The sequence below is a fragment of the Battus philenor genome, unplaced genomic scaffold, assembly GCF_028537555.1.
Source record: "Battus philenor isolate CCGP_79_NKW_IND1 unplaced genomic scaffold, ilBatPhil1.0.hap1 SCAF_21, whole genome shotgun sequence".
In the NCBI taxonomy this organism is placed as follows: domain Eukaryota; kingdom Metazoa; phylum Arthropoda; class Insecta; order Lepidoptera; family Papilionidae; genus Battus; species Battus philenor.
This window is the reverse complement of record NW_027181684.1, coordinates 7,516,297-7,536,549: the sequence shown is the minus strand read 5'-3', so window position 1 is coordinate 7,536,549 and position 20,253 is coordinate 7,516,297. Positions and strand designations below refer to the sequence as shown.

The 20,253-nt window shown below is 33.6% G+C and overlaps 2 protein-coding genes across 2 annotated transcripts in view; one reads left to right on the top strand and one right to left on the bottom strand.

The window, feature by feature from the left end:
* Positions 1–20,253, top strand: part of LOC137923186 (elongation factor-like GTPase 1) — a 94,223-nt gene that overhangs the window by 60,961 nt on the left and 13,009 nt on the right. The window lies entirely within an intron of this gene.
* aos (protein argos) lies at positions 6,927–19,681 on the bottom strand. The gene is made up of 4 exons (XM_068766363.1): positions 19,378–19,681; positions 9,652–9,776; positions 9,197–9,464; positions 6,927–7,385 (listed from the first exon to the last, which is right to left on the bottom strand). The coding sequence occupies exons 1-4, from the start codon at positions 19,567–19,569 to the stop codon at positions 7,137–7,139; spliced, it is 834 nt and encodes a 277-aa protein (XP_068622464.1). The 5' UTR covers positions 19,570–19,681; the 3' UTR covers positions 6,927–7,136.

Genomic DNA, 20,253 nt, shown 5'->3' with positions numbered 1-20,253 from the left:
CATAAACAATAATGTCAACTTTGCCCATTTAATCACTCTAAAGATGTAGCTTGTTGGTTGTGTACAAATACCCGAATAGTCATCACGGAAGCGACAATAAACAGAACATTCGTAGAATGTGGCACAAAATTCGAAACGAAATAATGATTTAAAAGGTAATTGAAATAAAATCTGGGTCTATACTTAACGCCATCATTTGAACGTTTTCACTCAGTTCCGTAATTGCTTTACAGTTACCTACTCCACAATACATTTTTTCGAAAGATCTCAAAAGTTTATACTGTCATGAATTGAGTCATTTACTTTCAGGCTATAAATTCCTAAATATCCAATAAACGGAGTCAAAACGATGTTGTCAACGTGTTCGCCATGCGTATTGGTGTTGTTTGCTTAAGGAACAAACTCACTTTCTAGATTGCGGATCTAAGAGCTACTTTAAATTCAGTTCATGCTGCAGTTGTCTCGCTGCGTGGAGTGAGCACGACGAACGAGGAAGCGATTTTATTGTTAGGGTAGTTCTAATTGCAGAATACGGGCTAATCATATGCCTTAATTAAAATATACAAAAATAGGATGTTACTGGTTAAGCCTGTTGCATTTTGATGCTGCTTTGTGGTATTTTACAGTATATACCATTTCACCCGTCGGATGTCCCCTGCTTCATCGGCTTCTTCCGCATATTTTTAGTAGGACCAGTGGAGAGCGGTCTGCATCCAGTCATCCGAGAATTTTTTAAAGATCGTCTATCCATCTACTAGATGAGCATTCTACTGTTTGGCGGTCTATGGTTTTCACTCCAGAATCTTAAGGCTCCAATGCCCATCTATTCGGCGTGCTCTATAGCCTGACCACTGTTACTTCAACGGTGATCATCATTCCTGATTCGTTATCGTAATTGAAGAAAATATTGACCTAGACCTTTATGTACAAAAATCAAAAAAAAAATTAATAAAATATATATATATTATACATAAGAGCCGAAACTCCGGATTTCTAGGGTTTAAATACTATAAAAAGATCAAGGCTTAGCGTCTTCACGGATTTGCCTCTTCACACCCGATAAACAGCATTTATAAATGACAAAATAAAATCAGCATATTAGTAATAACGGCTCCCTCGTACCAAGTTATCTTTATTTATAAGAAAAGGATTAGAGTGCTCATGGTTGCGTTTCTAATGTAGTTTTCTTGCCTCCCGGCAGCATAGACGTTCAACGACAAAAGAGATTGGTAGTTGGGACGATTTTCCTCAAAAAATTAAATGTACAATAACTAGGGCAGTGCCTAGTCATAGCTTGCTTGCAAAAAATAGTTCTTATTTTATATACAATACATGTTAAATATTTTTATACAAAGACTATCCTGTGACAAAAAAAAACTTTATCTTTGGCTGCACAAAGTAGTTAAATTTTAATTTTTAGTTAATATCTAAATATTTTTTTTAATGTAAACAACATTAATAGTAAAGATTTTTGTTCATTATCTGGTACACATTTGATAGCCATTACATCAAAGCCCTCATACGTGAAAAGTGACCTAAACCATTATTAGAAGTGTTTAAAGATATTTCCTTACATGTATCTATAACAGAAAATCGTTGTGACATTTCTCTATACTACTCTCAATTTTGATTCAAATGCATATAATGTTTAATTTAAAAAAGTTATTGTTATGACGTGACATAGTTTTATCAATATTTACCAAGGTTAAAAATGTTATGAATAAATCGAATATTAAATACTTTTGTCGTATATCTGCGGCATACCGTTGGTTTTAACGAGACATGAGTATTCATGTTTTTGTATCGCCACAGTCTATAACGGAATAATAGTAATGCTACGTTTCATAGAAAGAGATTAAACGAAAGGATGGAATAAATGTTATTATAAATAGCACATTTCCAAGCGGACGATATCGCTGATTACAACACACGTTGTGTAAAACTATTATCATAGTTTTATAAATGCTCAATATTCCATCTTCCGGTGCGAAATGGCACCAATGCAGTTATTAAAGCAACATTAGCGCAAATAATAACTATTTCATGGAAACAGTCTTAAATATCACACTTGAGTGTTGTCGGAAATAGCAAATGGCGAAAGAAAATAACGCCGAGTATGTTCTGTGTGAAGGAACGCGGAAGTTACACGGCGCCAGAACCTCCCAGTTCATGCAAAGATATCGAATCGTATATTGAACGTCTACGTCTTAATAACCACCGGCCGCTGTTCCTACAGCACGCTGCATTACTTGTTTTGTATGCCATAACATAATTATAATGACTTTAGGGAGCGCACAACAAAAAGCCTTTTTCGTTTACTTGGTAAAAAAATATTAATTACATTTTCTATTCAAATTGTTTTGAAATATTTGGTTTTTTCAAAAAATAATCTGTCAAATTTAAAATATAATAGTTATTATTATGGTACTATTGTGAAATATCGATTAGTTCACTGCTGGACAAGCCCTCCTATATTTTACCAATAACACTGGAAAGGTTGGGATCTGCATAAATTCAATATCTGAAGATTACGTTCATTCAAAATTTTAACATCATTAATATGACGATAATTTAATTTATCTTGTATTTATATCGTACAAAATTTTTATAATTTATTTTTGATATAGTTGTTGAGGTTTATTATATTATAAATAAATACATTTTTTAAAATATCACAGTTTTGTGAGGCGTATTAATGTTTGTCATTTTGTCAAATACTGTTAAAACAATTATGATTATTTTAGCTTAAATTTTGTCTTTGTGACTAGTGTGATTGTAACAATGCGTTATCGTTTGAATTTGAAAATTCTTACCAGAACTATCGTTGGAAAGATTAAGAACTTAAGTAAAAAATTCAGTTTCGGTACGTCGATACGTCGAAGTTTTTGTAGCCGCCAAACTATATATTTAGAAATAACATTTGTTAAAGCAAAAAATTGGTGAAATTACTGGTTAAAACAAAAGTAGTATTTTAATTGTAAGGTTCAATCAATGGTTGGCAACTAGATTATTTATTGTTTTAAAATCAATATTGAATACCAATATTATAAAACCTGTAAAGAGATTTTGTAACTGTGATTACAAAAGTAACAAAACATAAATCTTTGCGCTCGTAATATCCTACGTACGTGGAGTGATTCACAGGTGGTCCTTAATGATTTCCTGTAATAGATTGAAAATCTAGACATTACGTCAAATCAAAAATGACAGCGTCTTCGTAATTAATCAAATATATAATTTATTCTCTGTTGTATATGTCTTTATGTAACAAAAGTATTTATGGTAGAAGTTTCCAAAGAGAGCATTTGATTAGAACTATGAATAACTTGAAGTTCATTCTCAGTATAACTGTTTGTTAAAAGAAACATTAACATCAGGCTTGTTCTTATAAATAATTCATTGACTTTTGTACGGGATGATTGACTATAGGTGTAAAAGCTTCTAAGCGGTGAATAATTAGTCAGTAAAAATCTTGTGCAGTACTCGGCGTTAAAAATTGCACATCCACTTGTCTCTGTTGCCCGAAATACAACTACGGACAAAACGTCACATAGGTAATGTGGAACAGAGATAGTGCTCTACGAAGCAGAAATTAGCCGATTGTATCTTTCCAAAGGTCGATGTGCAATATTTATCGCCGGTTATTGTAAGCTCTTACACCTATTTGTAATCACCCGTATAAAGTATTCGTCGTTTTAGTCCATAGACGTCCACTGCAAGACTTAGCCTCTCTTAAATGTATCTATGAGGAGCTATAACACCAGGCTTGGTATGCGGGTTAGCGATCGCAGTGTGGTATTATGGCACACAGAGGACGGTGCTGCCCATCCTATGAAAACTCGTTTGTGAGCAATGGCAATCCTACAAAATAATGCACAAAGTGCGAATTATATAAGAACGCAAGTTTCAGTTTTCTACCGCTGGGCTATCATTACTCTTCTATAAAGTGATTACTCTGAAATAAGTTATGTTTATTTATTTTTCTATTGTAAAACGTCTGGCAATACCTTCTATAAGTACAGTCAGGTGCAGCGACAGATAGTCAATAATAATAAATTTGAAAACGTTATTTCTTATTATCATTGCGATATTTATAATTTCTGCAATTATTGATTTTTGGATAGAAAGTATATGCACCATAAATTAATTGGCTACAAATTAGCTATACGTTCAAAGTTTCAACAATTGTTCAAAGCTTTTGCACCTACAACCAATCGGCCGGTACAATACGCGAATGAAACCGCTTTACTGGATGTTACGAAAGCGCACTTAGTAGTACGCGAATTTCAAAACATATTTTTGTTAAACGTTGATTATTCGGATCATCACAAAGATGGACTTAATAATCATGTAAAATCTAAATAAATGTTCTATAGTTAAAAAGGAAGAAATAAAGCTTTTAACATCTCTGGTTTTCAACAAAAAAAACTCTCTATTATTCACGTTCTCCGTGTAGAAGCGTATGAGTTCTCTAGTTCACCAATCCACATCAACAAAGCACTTTACGCCCATTGCAAATTAACGGAAGTCATGAAAGTTTTTATGGAATCATTTCGTACTTAAGTTAATAGACTGTAATCAATGATTGGCCACACTGTTGCTTCCACACTGCGTCAGAGGGATAGTACTTACGTTGCGGAACGTAATTGGTCACCATCTTTGTTGTAATTTCAATTGCTCAGTAGTCGGCAATCATGTTTACTCACTTATTTTTTCAAGATATTCAGGATATATCGTTTGCACCGATCACTCTTCTAATATTTTTTAAGGAAAATCCTAACATAAAGATCATTTTAGATTTGTGTTAACAGCTCTGTATCATCGTCATTATTTCAGCGTGCATCCATCGCGGCTTGCATTCAGCGTCACGCAACGAAAATTTGTTAGAAATGTATGTATGCATAGCCTAAACTGCCCTCTCCTTCATGTCTTTCGTCTCCATCCAAAGGTAGTCTGGTAGAAATCGCCTCGAGCGATAAGACTGCCTCTTGTACCTCTATATCGATTGTTTCTTTTTTTTAGTTATTGTCCATGGTCTAGAATAAAGTTTAAATAAGGAAATTTGTTTATAAGAAATTATTATCTTTAGAAATTTCCTTAACTAGGACGTCAGTCAACATTGTGGGCAGATGTGGTTTCAACTTCAGAACCTTAACGCCCCCGCGGGCATCTATTCTGCGCGCTGTGTGGCCACTTCAACTTACTAATTCACTCGGCAATGTCGATTAAAGAAAATTTTCTGCGGTTCTCCTCTTTTTTGATTCGATCTCGTTGATAAATATCGAGCACATTCCTTTCCGTTAAGCGACCGTCAGCTTGCTAATTCCTTTATAATCAATGCTTCAAAATAAGAGAAATAGTTTTTTTTTTAAAAAAGTTGACTGCACCCTAAAATTGACGTCGACCACCAAACATCTTGTTATAAAGAAAAAATTGGTAATTTTGTAACGTTTATTCAGTTTTTCGCAATAATTTAACTTAAAATAATACTTATAAATAAAACAAGGAAGACTTACGCCAACAAACATCAACATTTTTTTTTCATATTTACATAGATTACATGATATACCTGTTTTTAAAGTCACTACCGTGCATCTTGTACGACAAGATGGACAATTCCACGAATTACACATGATAAAATTTAAGTCATTTATTTAAATTACAATTCACAAAACTTTCTTCATTTTGTACATTCACAATTATATTAATGTTAGTTTTCAATTTAATATAAATGTCAACAATCATACATTGTCTGTATTTTTTAAATTAGTTAAAATTGTATTCTCGTATAAAAATTGTTTTATGGCTTAAAATCATCTAGTAGTATAAACATAACTCATAACAAAATGATTAAATTCTCCATACTGTAATGGAAGACTGAATAATTGCGACTACGAAGTTATGGCAAGTAACAAACAAAAAAAACTTATAAAAAATTAAATTAAATGTTTGGAATTAACTTTTTACAGTTAATATTTACATAATATATCATAACATCATTTATACCGTCTTATTTATTACGATATTTACAATATTTATTCTCTGTATGAACCTGATACAATTAAAGGAATTGCTGTAGAAACATTGTCTCTCACATTTGAGATCACTAGAACAGATTTAATAGTATAGCTTTAAACATATTTAACTTGACCTTTAGTCATCAAGGAGCTTAGATGAGTTTGTTTGAGTCATTCATTTAAATTTGAAACTGCTATTTCTCACGAGAGGTAAATTTCATATTCGGAACACAGATACACATACATAGATCTACATGTTATATTATATTAGGGTAATAACGATATTCGTATAAACATATCGGCTTAGCCGCAATCGTGCAACTATATACAATATTGCAAATTCCATAACGTATCGTCTACACACTTTTATGAGATGATAAGGATCAAGGATTTAGCATTATTATAAAAGGTGATATTTAATTCCGCTCAAAATTGCGACATCTGTTGTTTAGTGATTTTACTATAAGACTGAAATAAGGGTAATATTACCTTTGATGATCAAAGGTTCCACATTCTAGGTATAAGTGTATCACTTATCATAAGACGAACATCCCTTGTTGTCACACTCTTAAATATTACAAGCAATAAATATCACGACAACACTGTAATAGATAAAACTATAAATAAAATACAAATTTTAAATACCGCTGTAAAATGTTTACATTGAAGTCCGACGGCGTTGAGAATGTAGCAAATCATTGTGCGCCGGCCTATCCACGTTTTTTATTACAAAGACAATCTCACAAAGCCCAGTTTAAGATATACTTTGAACACAACGGCTAATTAGGAACGATTTTATTTATGATGGGGCTTGATTAGGCCGGTGGATACCGTTGATTTACTACGATCTTAACGCCAGTACTCTATAGTCGTCATTTTAACTTAAAATCATCAAAATTAATTAATCTCTTCAATACTTTTATAATGCAGTATTTTTTTCCATTACTTTATGTGACGAACATAATTTTCTTTTGTACTAATCAGGTGATGAGCAATAGTTAATTTAAATATTAAAAATGAATGTATTGTTTACATAAAGGTATACGCAAATTGTATATTAATTGAATCACATTATACCGGTATCCCATGTTCTCGAAAGGTGAATCTTATATTTGGTTCTCAATCCTTCTCGCCAACGAACCTGTAGTTATCGACACTAGGCTCGGGCATGCAGTATCCGTGATACGTGCGTATGTCTTCGGCGGCGTATGTTACCCCGGGAAGAACTCCCGGCTCCGTATGATGTCTTGGACATGTGTGGTCCCTGGGGCACTGGCAGATAGTGCTGGCGTTCACCTCGTCGATCTGTTCGTGCCGTCGTCGAACACTGAACAGCTTGCAAGGCTCTTTCCGCGAACACCTTAACCTCTGGAATTTAATCAAAGAAATTAATAATTCAAACAAATGCATTGCACAAACATTATTTATATACGTATATGCAAAGCTTTTGTGTGAGGGCTCGTAGAGGTATATAGACATTTTTTTTCAAAAGTCGCAAATAACAGGTTGTCAAATATCTCCCTTCCGCTTTTTTGCTCTTTATTCAATGCTTTATAAAAAGTGTTACAGTGATCGGATTTAGTTCAAATATGCGCCGTTTTGTTCGATAATCTGTTTCCATCTAGACGGCAACTTCATAATACCTCCCTAGGAGAAGTCCCCCTCCTTATTTGCGAAGAACTCGGACAGCCACTTTTCACAAACCTCTTTTGAGTTCAACTTTACACCACCAAGGGCGTTCGCCATGGACAGGAACAGGTGGTAATCACTTGGCGCTATGTCCGGGCTATATGGTGGATGTGATAAAACCTCCCATCCGAGCTCCCGTAGCTTCTGACGAGTCATCAACGAAGTGTGTGGTCTGGCGTTGTCCTGGTGGAACACTACACCCTTCCTGTTGGCCAATTCTGGACGCTTCTGGTCGATCGCCTGCTTCAAGCGGTCCAGTTGTTCGCAGTAGAGGGTAGAATTTAGCGTCTAGGCCATATGGGAGCAGCTCATAGTGGATGATTCCCTTCCAATCCCACCAAACACACAGCAAAACCTTCCTGGCCGTCAATCCCGGCTTGGCCACTGTTTGGGACGATTCACCGGCCTTCGACCACGACCGTTTTCGCTTGATATTGTCGTATGTGATCCATTTTTCGTCGCCAGTCACCATCCGCTTCAAGAATGGGTCGAGTTCGTTCCGTTTCAGCAGCATATCGCAGGCGTTGATTCGGTCCAGAAGGTTTTTTTGCGTCAAATCATGCAGCACCCAAACATCAAGCTTTTTTTTGTATCCAGCCTTCTGCAGATGGTTTAAAATGGTTTGGTGACTAACTCCCATCTCCTGGGCGATGTCACGAGATGCCACATGCCGGTCTAACTCGATGTAGTCCATGATTTGATCGGTATTTGTCGTCACAGGTCTTCCGCCGGCTGGCTTATCCATGGTGTCGTTTTCGCCGGCTCTGAATCGTCGAAACCATTCCTCCGCGGTTCGAAGTGATAGAGTACCATCCCCCAAAACACCATTAATCTCACAGAACGTTTTTCTAGCGGATTTGCCTTTAACGAAGGAAAACTTTAAAATAGCGCGAATTTCGGCGTTAGTGAACTCCATGTTTACACGTCTATAACTGTTGAACGCAATATCCAAACTATTCATGCATAGCGTCGTTTTGTAGGTTATGTCAAGACCTTTCAATTATGTATAGTATTGCCAGATACGAGCTCTGTAACGCTTTGTACATAGCCGCGAAATTCAAAAGACAAAAAGGCGGAAGGGAGATATTTGACAACCTTTTATCGAAAAATTAACAAAAAAAAAAACTGAAAAGGATGTAAGAATTTGGGCATAAAATCAGTTTTGGTAATCCTCACAAAAATATTGTTGTACATGTCAAAATTATTTAATTATATTTTATTTCCCCAAGACATTGTTTTCAAACAAACAAAAAACCGTTGTAATGAATTTCCTCCCGGGGAGAGGAATCGACAATTTTTGACTTACTACTTTCGAGAATAAGTGTACACCCAAAGAATAAGTACCAAAAAGGCCCTAATATTTATAGAATGATTATGTTTGAATGAAAAAAACATTTTATAAACGTGGAACCATGTTATTATTAACCTTTATAGAAAAGCATTACATAGCGCCATCTTACGGTATAGCTTGAAAATACTTTAATACTTACGCTTTGCGGCGAGCATGCGAACTGGTACTGATTTCCGATTTCTCCGCTAGGTGTCATGTACGACAATTTTTTCAATAAATAAGTCATGGAGGCTTTAGGGCAATGACAGTTGACAATCTGCAGTGTTGCGTTTGTATCGGGAAATGAGTAAATCGTCCACGCAGCATCCTTGAAGTATCGGCACTTTGGCAATCTCTTTATTGCGTCACACGTTTTGTATAACGTCGTCTTGTCAGACAACGTGTGGTTGTCGTCAGCTGAGAGGTCACTGAAAGTATAAGGAGGAATCATTTTGAAACATATGTTACACTGCCATTTGCATTAATATTGTGTGTCATAATATAAATCTTACAATTTTTATATGTAATATATAGAGATTTAAAAATCTGATATAAATTTTATTCGTTGTTTTATCACTTCAAAAAAACTTTTGCTCTCAAAAATCTTGTTCTTACCTAGAACATGGCTTGTGCCCCATGCAGCGACATTTCCTTTCAACCCATGGTTGAGCAGCGTCGTAAAGATCCACCTTACTGCACACCTGTCTAGGCCTGCAATCCGGCAAATCTTCCTCAAACATCTGTAACCATAAGAATTTATCAATAAATATAAAAAATATAATTATTGAACATATCATTTATCAAAAGAGGTACTTTCACAAAAATTTTAGGCTGCCTATTATTTCATTAAACAGGGAGATTGTTTATAGGTGTGAATGTTTTAAAGGTATAGCTCATTTGTCATGTAAAGTAATTACTCTAAAAGTACCGTATTTTTCATAAAATAATGCAACAGGCCAATACCTTCAAGCAGTACAGTCTGGAGGGAGAGATGTAAAAAAAAAAATATGTCATCATTAAAACTTTTACACCTGTAACTAATCATCCTGTATATCATCCTCTTAAAGTTATATGATGAATGATTACAAAATTACACAGGTGATGTGATAAATTTTTCAAAATCACCTTGCGTCTAAAATCGATTTGATCCAATTATATTTCAACTCGCATCAATGTTTATTTTACGAGTTCTTGATTCGCTATAATTGTGAAGTTTTATTTGAGAAACATTCGTTATGAATATTAACCACATTCCTTTGGGTACAGTTGAAAGCGCGTGGGAAATTGTCACTTTATTCGCGCAGATTCCCTTTAGGCAAAATATTATAGAAATCTTTTCAACGACCTACTTCCGAGGGATGTTAATTATACAGGCTCAAATTCGAATAGTACAATATAGGAGCATGCACGTTCAATATTGTTCAGAGCCATTCAATGGTTTTTTTTTTCATCCCGTAAGAATCGGACTTTCGTTTGTACTTCCGACCGGAAGAATGTCATTTGGCAACCTGCTGACTATGGGAATATTTTTTCTGCAACATTCTTTACCGTAAGCCAGATGCTCTGTCGATATTAAATTTGATTCCTGAATGTAAGAAGCATATACATCTTCTTCTAATTTAGTCTACTAATTTTTACTATAGCTATTTATTTATTTATACACTTTTACAATATATTACGACGAAATTGATCCCAAAGGAAATTTCTACCAGTTAATTATTTGGACAGTGCAGAGATAAATCAATGAAGGTATGTGAAATAAGTGACAATCATAACCACTTCTAATAACAGTAATGGTATATCAATGTTTCATAATGAAATAAAAAATACATATGTATATATATATATATCTTCATTTAAACGATAGAATCCTGTTATTGTAATGATTTCTTTAGCTTGTCAAGTAACAGCATAGTTATATTTAATTTAATATAAATAAAAAATTTCAATGTTTATAAGAGCAGTAATATAGAGCTGAAGATATTAAAGAACATGTTCATTTTTAATATTAAAGAAGTGCTAGTAAGTAGATAGATATTTAAATTCTGAATTCTTTAATCTACAGTGTCCAGAAAGTTTGAAATTATAAAACACAATTGTTACTTTAATTTATATCAATTGAGATTTATATGAGTCTATTACATTTGTCCATCGAGTTCCCGTTATGGTTTTAAATCACTTTGTTTAAATTAGGTTAGACTTTTCTAGGTAACTAAAAAGTAAACTAACGACAGAAGAGAAAATTTTCGGATTATCCTGATAGCAATGATCGCTACGGCAGTATTAAGAACTTTTCATTCGTCCTTTTCTGAAGCGAAAAGGGATGAGAGACATCTGCGGTGTTTAAGTACAGTGCAAGTGAGATGGGGTATGCACACGTCAGCCGGCGGGGGAGAGACGCCGGGCACGGCATCCGGTGCGAACAGGTGGCGGCGATTATCGCCCACTAATGAAATAATTTGTTGTCCATGCCTGGATGACCTTACACGACCTTCTCATACGGCCTATTCATCTCCCACGCTTCCCTAAGGCCAATGCGATATTGAAATAGAGACAATGCACAACTTTGTTACCAAACATTATTTAATCACTTTAAAATAACGTTCACATATTTACAACGTTTATTTACTTCCAACAGGCACGCCAAAAGTGATATAAAACAAAAGTTCATTAGGCTAGCTTATATCTAAACTGAATAAAACGGAAAGCAATATTGAACGGTTCTGTGAATAATATCAGAGCACATAAATTATCAATTATGACATTATTTATAGCCAAGATAATATACTTACAGTGATATAATATTTCTTTAAATTCTCCTTTACATCTACTTTTACAGGGTATCAGAAATCAATATAGTATCATATCAATATAATAGTCGACTTAAATTTCTCACATTTTATATGAAACTATAATTATCGCTATCTTTGTAAATATACTAAAAAAATAGACCTCTAATTTTTCCATACTGGATTTTATAGGGGGCCCCCTCATGCCTGTGAAATAATCATATAAATAAATGTCACTCAGCCCAAAGTGCAGAAGCTTGGCCTAGATCCCATTTTAGGTAACAAAGTTTGAGGAGCCTCGATTCAGATCGCTACACAAAGGGAAGTGCGTGTATCAGCACCTCTGAAAAATTTAATTTATACACGCGTATTCCTTTGATAAAATATTATGATTCAATAAAGCACTTTTTGAATTGTTTGTTATTCATGACTCATGGTTTTCCGGTGTAATTTAATTCAGCAAGCAATTTAGAACCAGTAAGCAAAATACAAAAAAAATACTTATTTTATGAAATCGCATACTTTATAATTGTTAGGTACATACATGTTTCATTGACAATACTTATTGAAAAGTAATTATTAGGAGTGGAAGAATGTTTGTAGGTCTTTTTGGTGAACATAATAAAGACTCGTATCGATGACACAGACTGACATTTGGCACTTCAATCCCTACAGCGTTCGGCTCTCTCAAGACGTTGTTCTCTTTGAAACTGTCGTATTGTGTTGCAAACGCTGAAATTATGTTGGTGATGTGAAACTATTACACCGACATAATATATGATAGAGATATTTTATGAGATCTCTACCACATTCGCCCATGAGGTGCATTGACGACCTATTTCGGTTCGTCGGGAGACGTTGAATGCTGGTCGCTTTCAACAAGTCTCATCGGTATTCTATGGGGGGGGGGGGGGGGCTATAGCGAGCGGTGAATGTCCTACGGTTGAAGTGATGATGATGATTTGAACTGCGCTTGTGTGACTCAAATCAGAATAGAATTGTTAGGTTCTTATATCAGATGAAAAAGTATAAGCACCAACATAGCGAGTACGTACCAAAACTATTTTGAATCTACCACTTATACTCATTTTCACAATTATCAATAATAATTTCAAAATTGTCGCTACATTTACAGCCAAGTTTGCTAAAAATGCTATATAAGTAAAAAATATAGCAACATCGAAATATTATAATTACGAGCAATGAGTCAAATTACTCTAAACATCCTGTCTAATGCTCAACAACTAGTTTAGTCATACCTACGTCTGTTTTCTACAACAATAAAGCGTGTTTGTCACTGCGCACAAAAGTATACGAAAAATTCGAATAATACACTCAATTTAGTCTTTTGAACATCGTTTTTTTCTTATTAGAATCTGTTACGAAATTAGTCATTTACTACAAATATTTATAACATACATAGTTTTCTTAATTAATTTTATAGTTTGAAAACGTAGATGGTGTTCGTCAGATTACTTCCAGATCTTACTCTTCTCATCTTACTCTTTTGATAGTCGTCTGTATAAACACAATTTACACACACATAAAATAATAATAGTAACTTTGTCTAAATCATATAAACACTATTTATAGATTTAGGCCGATAAGATAGTCGTGTACCGAAATATGCGATCCGAAATAAATTTGTTTGAAAAATAAGAACAATCAAACAACGAAATTTACGTTTTAGTTTAAGTAGTACAATACCGTTATAACTATTTGTATATTTGTTACGTTCTGTGCACTTACAATATTAATAGTAATATTTTATGGATAAGTGATACTCGGAATTCAGAAACGATTAGTGTTAGAACAATAAAAGACCATTAATTGGTCTGAAATCGAATTTAAGTAGAAGGCGCCCCAGGCGACGGAGGCCGACCGGATGCTCCGAACGGGCCTTTCATTCACAGGAACACAGGTAGCCGAGAACAAATTACAAATATATGTAATTTCTTATCGCCGGAGGTTGTGTTATTTATTACACCGTAATTATAAGTTACGTTCAACGCACCGTGCTCTTGTCGGGTGATTTGATTTTTTTAACTAATTTAAAGTAGTGTGATGTTACTTTTTATATGATATTTCTAAGCGTGTTTTGATATAGACTAAAAATCCCTATGTTAAAACACGTTGTAATGTTTGGGAAAGAAATAAATACAAATTTTAATGTCAAATGAATTAATTTAAAACTACCATTTTCATATTTAAATTGCGTGGACTTATTTCTCTGTCTACCTAAAATTTATGTGCACCTCAGGCAAGTTAGGTGCACGCACGCATCTGAGACTGAATGACGATTTAACACAAGGGGGAGGCATCACATCGAATCCTAACATCTAGATGTATTACAAAAATCATCTCGATAATGAAAACGATGTGTTAGGTTTTCTGTTACAGCTATACCTTTCATGGACTTCTCTGTTATAACTGGGTAATAAACAATCTACAAGAATAATTAAATTATAGATCATTTACACCTTAAATTTGCTGGTAATTTAGTTTCCCTAGAATAAAATATTTTATTATCAAAAAATTGTCGGGTTTAGACTATTATTTATATTATACACATATATACCATATTTTAGCGAATGACTTTTATAACAGAACCAGGGACACAACGTGGCCCATATAAAAGATTTCAACGCAAATATCTACTTTGGTAAGAAACTAAGTAGGTGTGCCGAAGTTGCTTAGAACGATTATAAGTTTCTTGTTGAAATAAATAAAAAAAAACAAGTATTTACAATAAATGCCCATAAAACATTATTATTATTATTATACTAATCTTATGACAAAGACTGTTTCTTGGATTAAACTATTTCTTGCCATTTTTTCGTTTTAAGTTACTAATTATTTTGTTTATTCCGGGAAGTCATAATACGATTTTGATCGATATAAATAACATTAAAGATCGAAATGTAATATCAATGTTATATTCGTAACTTGTATTATACAAAATAGACAAAAAAGGTGCAAAAAAGCGATTACTACTTTAAAACTTAAGTTTCTTCAAATTTATTAGTTAAGTAAGAAAATCTGTTTAGTTAGCTTTCATTTTATATTTGTCTAGACGATGAATGTATGAATTATGTTACTTAAAAGAAAATACTCAGTCTCAAAAAGCTAATCATGCGTAAATTTGATTATAAAAATAAATGTTTTAACTTGTGGTAAAACTTTTTGTTATTATTTTATATTTTTTTATTGAATTAAAAGTGCTCCAGAATAAAAAATCATTTTCAAAAGGACGGTCGGAGTTGTAGACTTGTAACGTGATATCAATGCGGGTATTGAAACCTTGTATAGCAGCCTGTACAAATCAAAATATAACCTAATTTACAATAACTATAAAACTTAGACTAGAACGTTCTAAAATCTGTTCAATAGCGTCAAACAAATTCACTGAGTTAGTCAAAGTACCTATACGTAAAAGCAGAAGGTAATGCAAATAATAAACGAGCAGAGAGCGAGCAGGCCCGCTTGTCTCCATTATCTCGGGGCATCCGGAGGACTTCATTCAAGACGCACGTGGCTCTTCGTTTGAGACGGAAGCTAGTCCCCAATTCCAATGCCCGTAACAATACGAAGTTCAAGTAACTCTACCCCATCTGCGTATGCGATGGGTTACTTGCTATCCACTCGGCAGCTTCATTCTTTAGGTCAAACTATTTTTTTTTATCCATATCACATCAATATTTTAATTGTATTTATTCGTTAATTCATTAATGCTTTGTTAAGCATATATTGATAAACCTTGTTAATATTTAAAAAAATGTCCATGTAGTCAGCTTACTAAATTAATTAATCTATAAAGCAAATTCCATAGACTTCCTATTTATTTTGTTTGTAATTGAAGTTAGAAAATTGGTCTCACCAACCGTGGTACGATATTTTTTTTCCTTTTCACATGCGTGTTTGTCGGGTTTTTACCGAAGATTTTTTTAATGGCAATGTGTAGTATTTAAATAGTAACGTAGTAATAACAGAGTAAGAATTTTTTAGACTAATTAATGTTAGGCGTATTATCGTTATTTACTTGTAAATGCATAAAATTTGTTGCTGTTTAAACTTCAAATTATTTAAAATTAAGCAAATATTTATTAGCTGTAACCGCTACATATATTGTATACATTTGATTTTAAATTGAATTTAGTAACCAGATGTATTTGATAATCGTGCGTAGTGTCGAGTCGACCCCTTGCGAATCCAATGGGACGAGATTGAATGATAGATCCACTTATTCCTTCACCGCACAACGTTTAATAGAAGCCGTATATTACTAGCTTGGAAAAAAATGTTATTCTATGTACATAAGAATTCTACCTGTTTACTGACTTATCACAATATCTCTGGAACTATAAGGTTTAGAGACTTGAAGTTTGGCAGGAATATTCCTTTCGCAGATTAGACGTCAGCTAAGAATGGATTTTATGAAATTCCATCCGCAAGGAGAGTTGCAGCATTTTAAATGTTGTAGGTATAAAACTTGACCGAAATATTTTTTTTGTATTTTGTGAACTAACACCTATATATGCGGGCCACGCGAAGTGATCAGGGGACAGTTAGTTTGAAATAAGACTTCAGCGGCCTTTTATTTTAATGTGTTGTTTACTTTTAAACCCGCGTTAACCGGTCAGCGATGGATACACTCGACTCCCGTTACGTCCGCCGCGGACGTAGGTATCCGCGCCTGCCTTCCTATCGGATATTTACACTACATTAATACAAGTGACGCTTTACTTTCGCCTCCCGTTGCGCGTATGTTTTCTCGTCAATGAATACACGTAAGCAAGTTGAAATCAAGCATCACAAAATAACCTTAATCATATGCGCCATTTAATGCTGCGTATCGGATTAAAGTGTGGAAAATCGTAAAACTTTCCTTTAAACAATAAAATATCACACAACACTGTCTACTTAGTGGTGAGCCGTCCTTATACGTAGAAATATGAATAGATTTCGTGAATGTTAAAAAATAAGGATTTTGTTTGCCATATCAAATAATGATTATGGAGATTTTCTTTTTTTTAATTTAAATATTGAGATGTCAATATTACAGATTATTACCGAAGCAATATCCTCTGATCTCTGATATACAAATTGCTCTATTATTCTATTGAGTACTCTATTAGGTGTGTGTGACTATGAATCTACCTGTAATTCAAGTGAGTTTATATATGAGTCAAGACGCAAAAATAGCTACAAAGAAATTTCCAAAAATTTCTTTGTCAATAATTTCATTAGGAATCGTCTTCATTTAAAAGAAATAAAAACTAATTTATGACGCCGGTAAACTAGATACATTATTGAAAAGTAATGATAAGTTTTTTCGTCTTTCTATTTGTTAAAATAATTGGTAAAGAAAAGTAATAGCAGTTAATAAGAACATCTGATTTCTGGATTGGTGTCATCTTTTGCGTTTTATTTTTTTTTAATTTATAAGTGAACTAAACTTAATTACTAATATATAAACCATAGGCTGTATTTATCTAACATAATGTTATTTATTATATTTTTAGTTGCACTATACTAAGACTTCTTTCATTATTCGTATTGTAGGTGTCTCAAGGTAAATATTGATTATAAGTCTAATATAACTGCTCGGTATTAATTACTTTGATTGAAAATAATGGAAAATGTAGGATAACAAATATAATCATAATGAAGTCCGGAATGCTTACTTGCGATAATTATAAAATATATTTCGTAATGTATTTCAATCTTGATTTTAAATCGCTTAAAAATATAATATATCTTAGAAAATATATTTCACTTTAAATACATTCGATTGAAAAACAGTGACCGTTACGAAACAGTTTCAAATAGTGACATTAACTTTTTTTTAAAATATCAAATAACATTGACAGGCAGGCACCGGAGCCCGGCCGTAAGTCATCGAAACTGTCAAGATAAGAAAGAGTGAATGAACACCTGCCGCTACCGGCGTTACACATGCGCCTACGCACCCGTTTACCACACCGATTTTATAATACCGTATTTAATTAACGCTGTCATTTTTCGATTTTCGCTCCTACATTTACGTAACAAAGTCTATTTTTAAATAAGAGTACAATGTATCCTAAAACGTTTCTTTTTTGTGTAAATAATAATTGTAGAGCCGTTGAAGGGATTATTTGCACTCCGCATGTAATCTGGTGATCTCTAAAAGGTGCAAGAAATTAAGATTTATATGCAAGTTTTAGGTCATGATCGAAATTATTATTTTTAAAAATTGTCATTCGAATCAGTTGTGTTTTTATAAATTATATTTTATTTCGAAATCGTAGCGTTTACTCTCTGTGTGAACGTTTTAATAATTTTCGTCTTTGGAGGTTTTTTTACATAATCGAATACAACGTTGCTCAGACTTGTGCACGAAAATCTTAGGTAGCAACGATTTAAAATGCAAGGCGATTCACTTACTATTAGGTCAATATCCTGTTTCCTTATATGGAATTATTCGTTCGTACATTTATACACAATGCATTTTATTTTCATATAAATCGTTTTTATTTTTTTCACAAGGATCTGTTGCAATGATATGAATTGTATATCTAGATCCTTATTTAGCTTTTGCACCAAAAAAAAAACTAAGGTAAAAAGATGTATGATAAAAAGCGAAAAAAAACCTTATCTTAGGCAGGTCACAATTATTAATGAAGGCTGTAAGAGGTTAGATATTTTTAATTTATTTGTAAAAGCGAACAACGTGGCACTATACTACTTTCCTTGGAAAATAGATTAAGGTACTAATTTTAAATTATTATTTCGATTCGCGAGTGGTACAAACCGATGCTGATGTTTTTTTTTAAATATATAATGATATATATTGTTACTGAGAACCGATTTTTGAAATGCCTAGTACACATCCTTTACTTGTTATTTCAGATGCAAGTCCAGAAAATTCAATAAATATAACATAGACATAACTCAATGGTGGAAAACAAGTTTCATTATTTTATAATTTTACTGTTTTCGCAAATATTGTATAAAACTGATCTACATATTTGTATGTCAAATCTCAATATAATTTTTTTGGCTTTCTGAATTTAAATGAGTATTATTCGTTTTAATCAGCCTACGTTTACGTAAACGAAGAACTTTGGCTATAGCTATGAAGAATTCAGGATCGTAAAAATAAAATAATGTGTGGCTTGAAAACAAAAACATATAAAATAAAAAAAAATCGGCATCTAATTTTAAACATAGCCGCAAAACAATCACTTACTCGACGAAACTAAGAACATATGTCTTTCTATTAGAAAGAAATTTAATCAATAAAGTTTCCTTATCTAAAAATACAGCCTATTTAACGACCAGAAGTGACACCGAAGTGTCGTCTGTTTCGATAAACCACTGATTTCTATCTTTTACTGTTGAATACCAATTAATTATAATTATGTAGCTATATAATTAAAAGTTTACTACAACACACAGATAAGTTATTAAACGGTACTTGTAATTTTTAAAGTAAAATAGTAAAAGGGTTATCCTTAAACGTCAATATCTTAATTGATATCAAGTTTTAATGATTGAACTGAAGACTTACTCCGATCTGATAAAGGATTTTTAGTCCACTTTTCGCTTGCAGCGCGATTCTCCTGTGCTGCACGGGAGGCAATTTGTCCGGCCTCCTTAAATGTATTTCATCCGAAGGCCTAAACGCTTCCAGTGGTGTCCGTATCACTCCCCGGGCGCCACCAAGCACAGAGGCCAGTAACAACGTTGTTAACACTTGCATGACTCTAATGTCACTTTGCACTGCCCTTTACACACACGGGTGTCGTTCCGAAATTCGCTCGTTCGGTAACCGCTAGGTCGGTGCGTGTCCCTTTCGGGGAGACGTGTCGTCGGCTCGGGCAAGCTCGGACTGGCAACGGGCGCGCCGAAGCAGGTACGACTTAGCCTACGCGCTCGCTGTAACCACCTTAGACCGCGCTTGAACGCTCTTGATACTTTCGAGCTTTCTTATATTTTTTTATCACGTCGATTTTTTCTATAAGCTTTTTGTATTAATTTTTGTTATCGAAAACAATTATTTAATTACCAAAGACCTTGCAAGACCGCTTCCAACCGGTCCTATTGGAAATCTAAGGGTGAGGCATGTGACAGGCAGCGGAACTTCTATAGCCGACATGTTAATGCTGATAATAGAATGACTAAACAAAAATAATATTTTGATTTTTATAATATTTATTAACAATATTACCGTTCCATTTTCAAAATATCGGGCATAATCATTTCTTTTCTAATATTCATTAATCAAACATTAAATAAACAGAGGGTATGTAATATTTATTTTGTGAAACTAATTTCGTTTAAGTTTTAAATAAATGTATTGTAGACTTTACGTCACTCGGTAACTATTTAGAATGTATCGTGCTATAAAAAAATATTATTAAGATCAAGATTACTAAGTTGTTCT

Coding starts and splice junctions, on each gene's coding strand:
- aos (XM_068766363.1), bottom strand. CDS start 19,569: ATGCAAGTGTTAACAACGTTGTTACTGGCCTCTGTGCTTGGTGGCGCC. Junction 9,777..19,377: donor AAATCCTTTATCAGATCGGA/GTAAGTCTTCAG, acceptor TTATGGTTACAG/ATGTTTGAGGAAGATTTGCC. Junction 7,386..9,196: donor TCGCATGCTCGCCGCAAAGC/GTAAGTATTAAA, acceptor ATTAAATTCCAG/AGGTTAAGGTGTTCGCGGAA.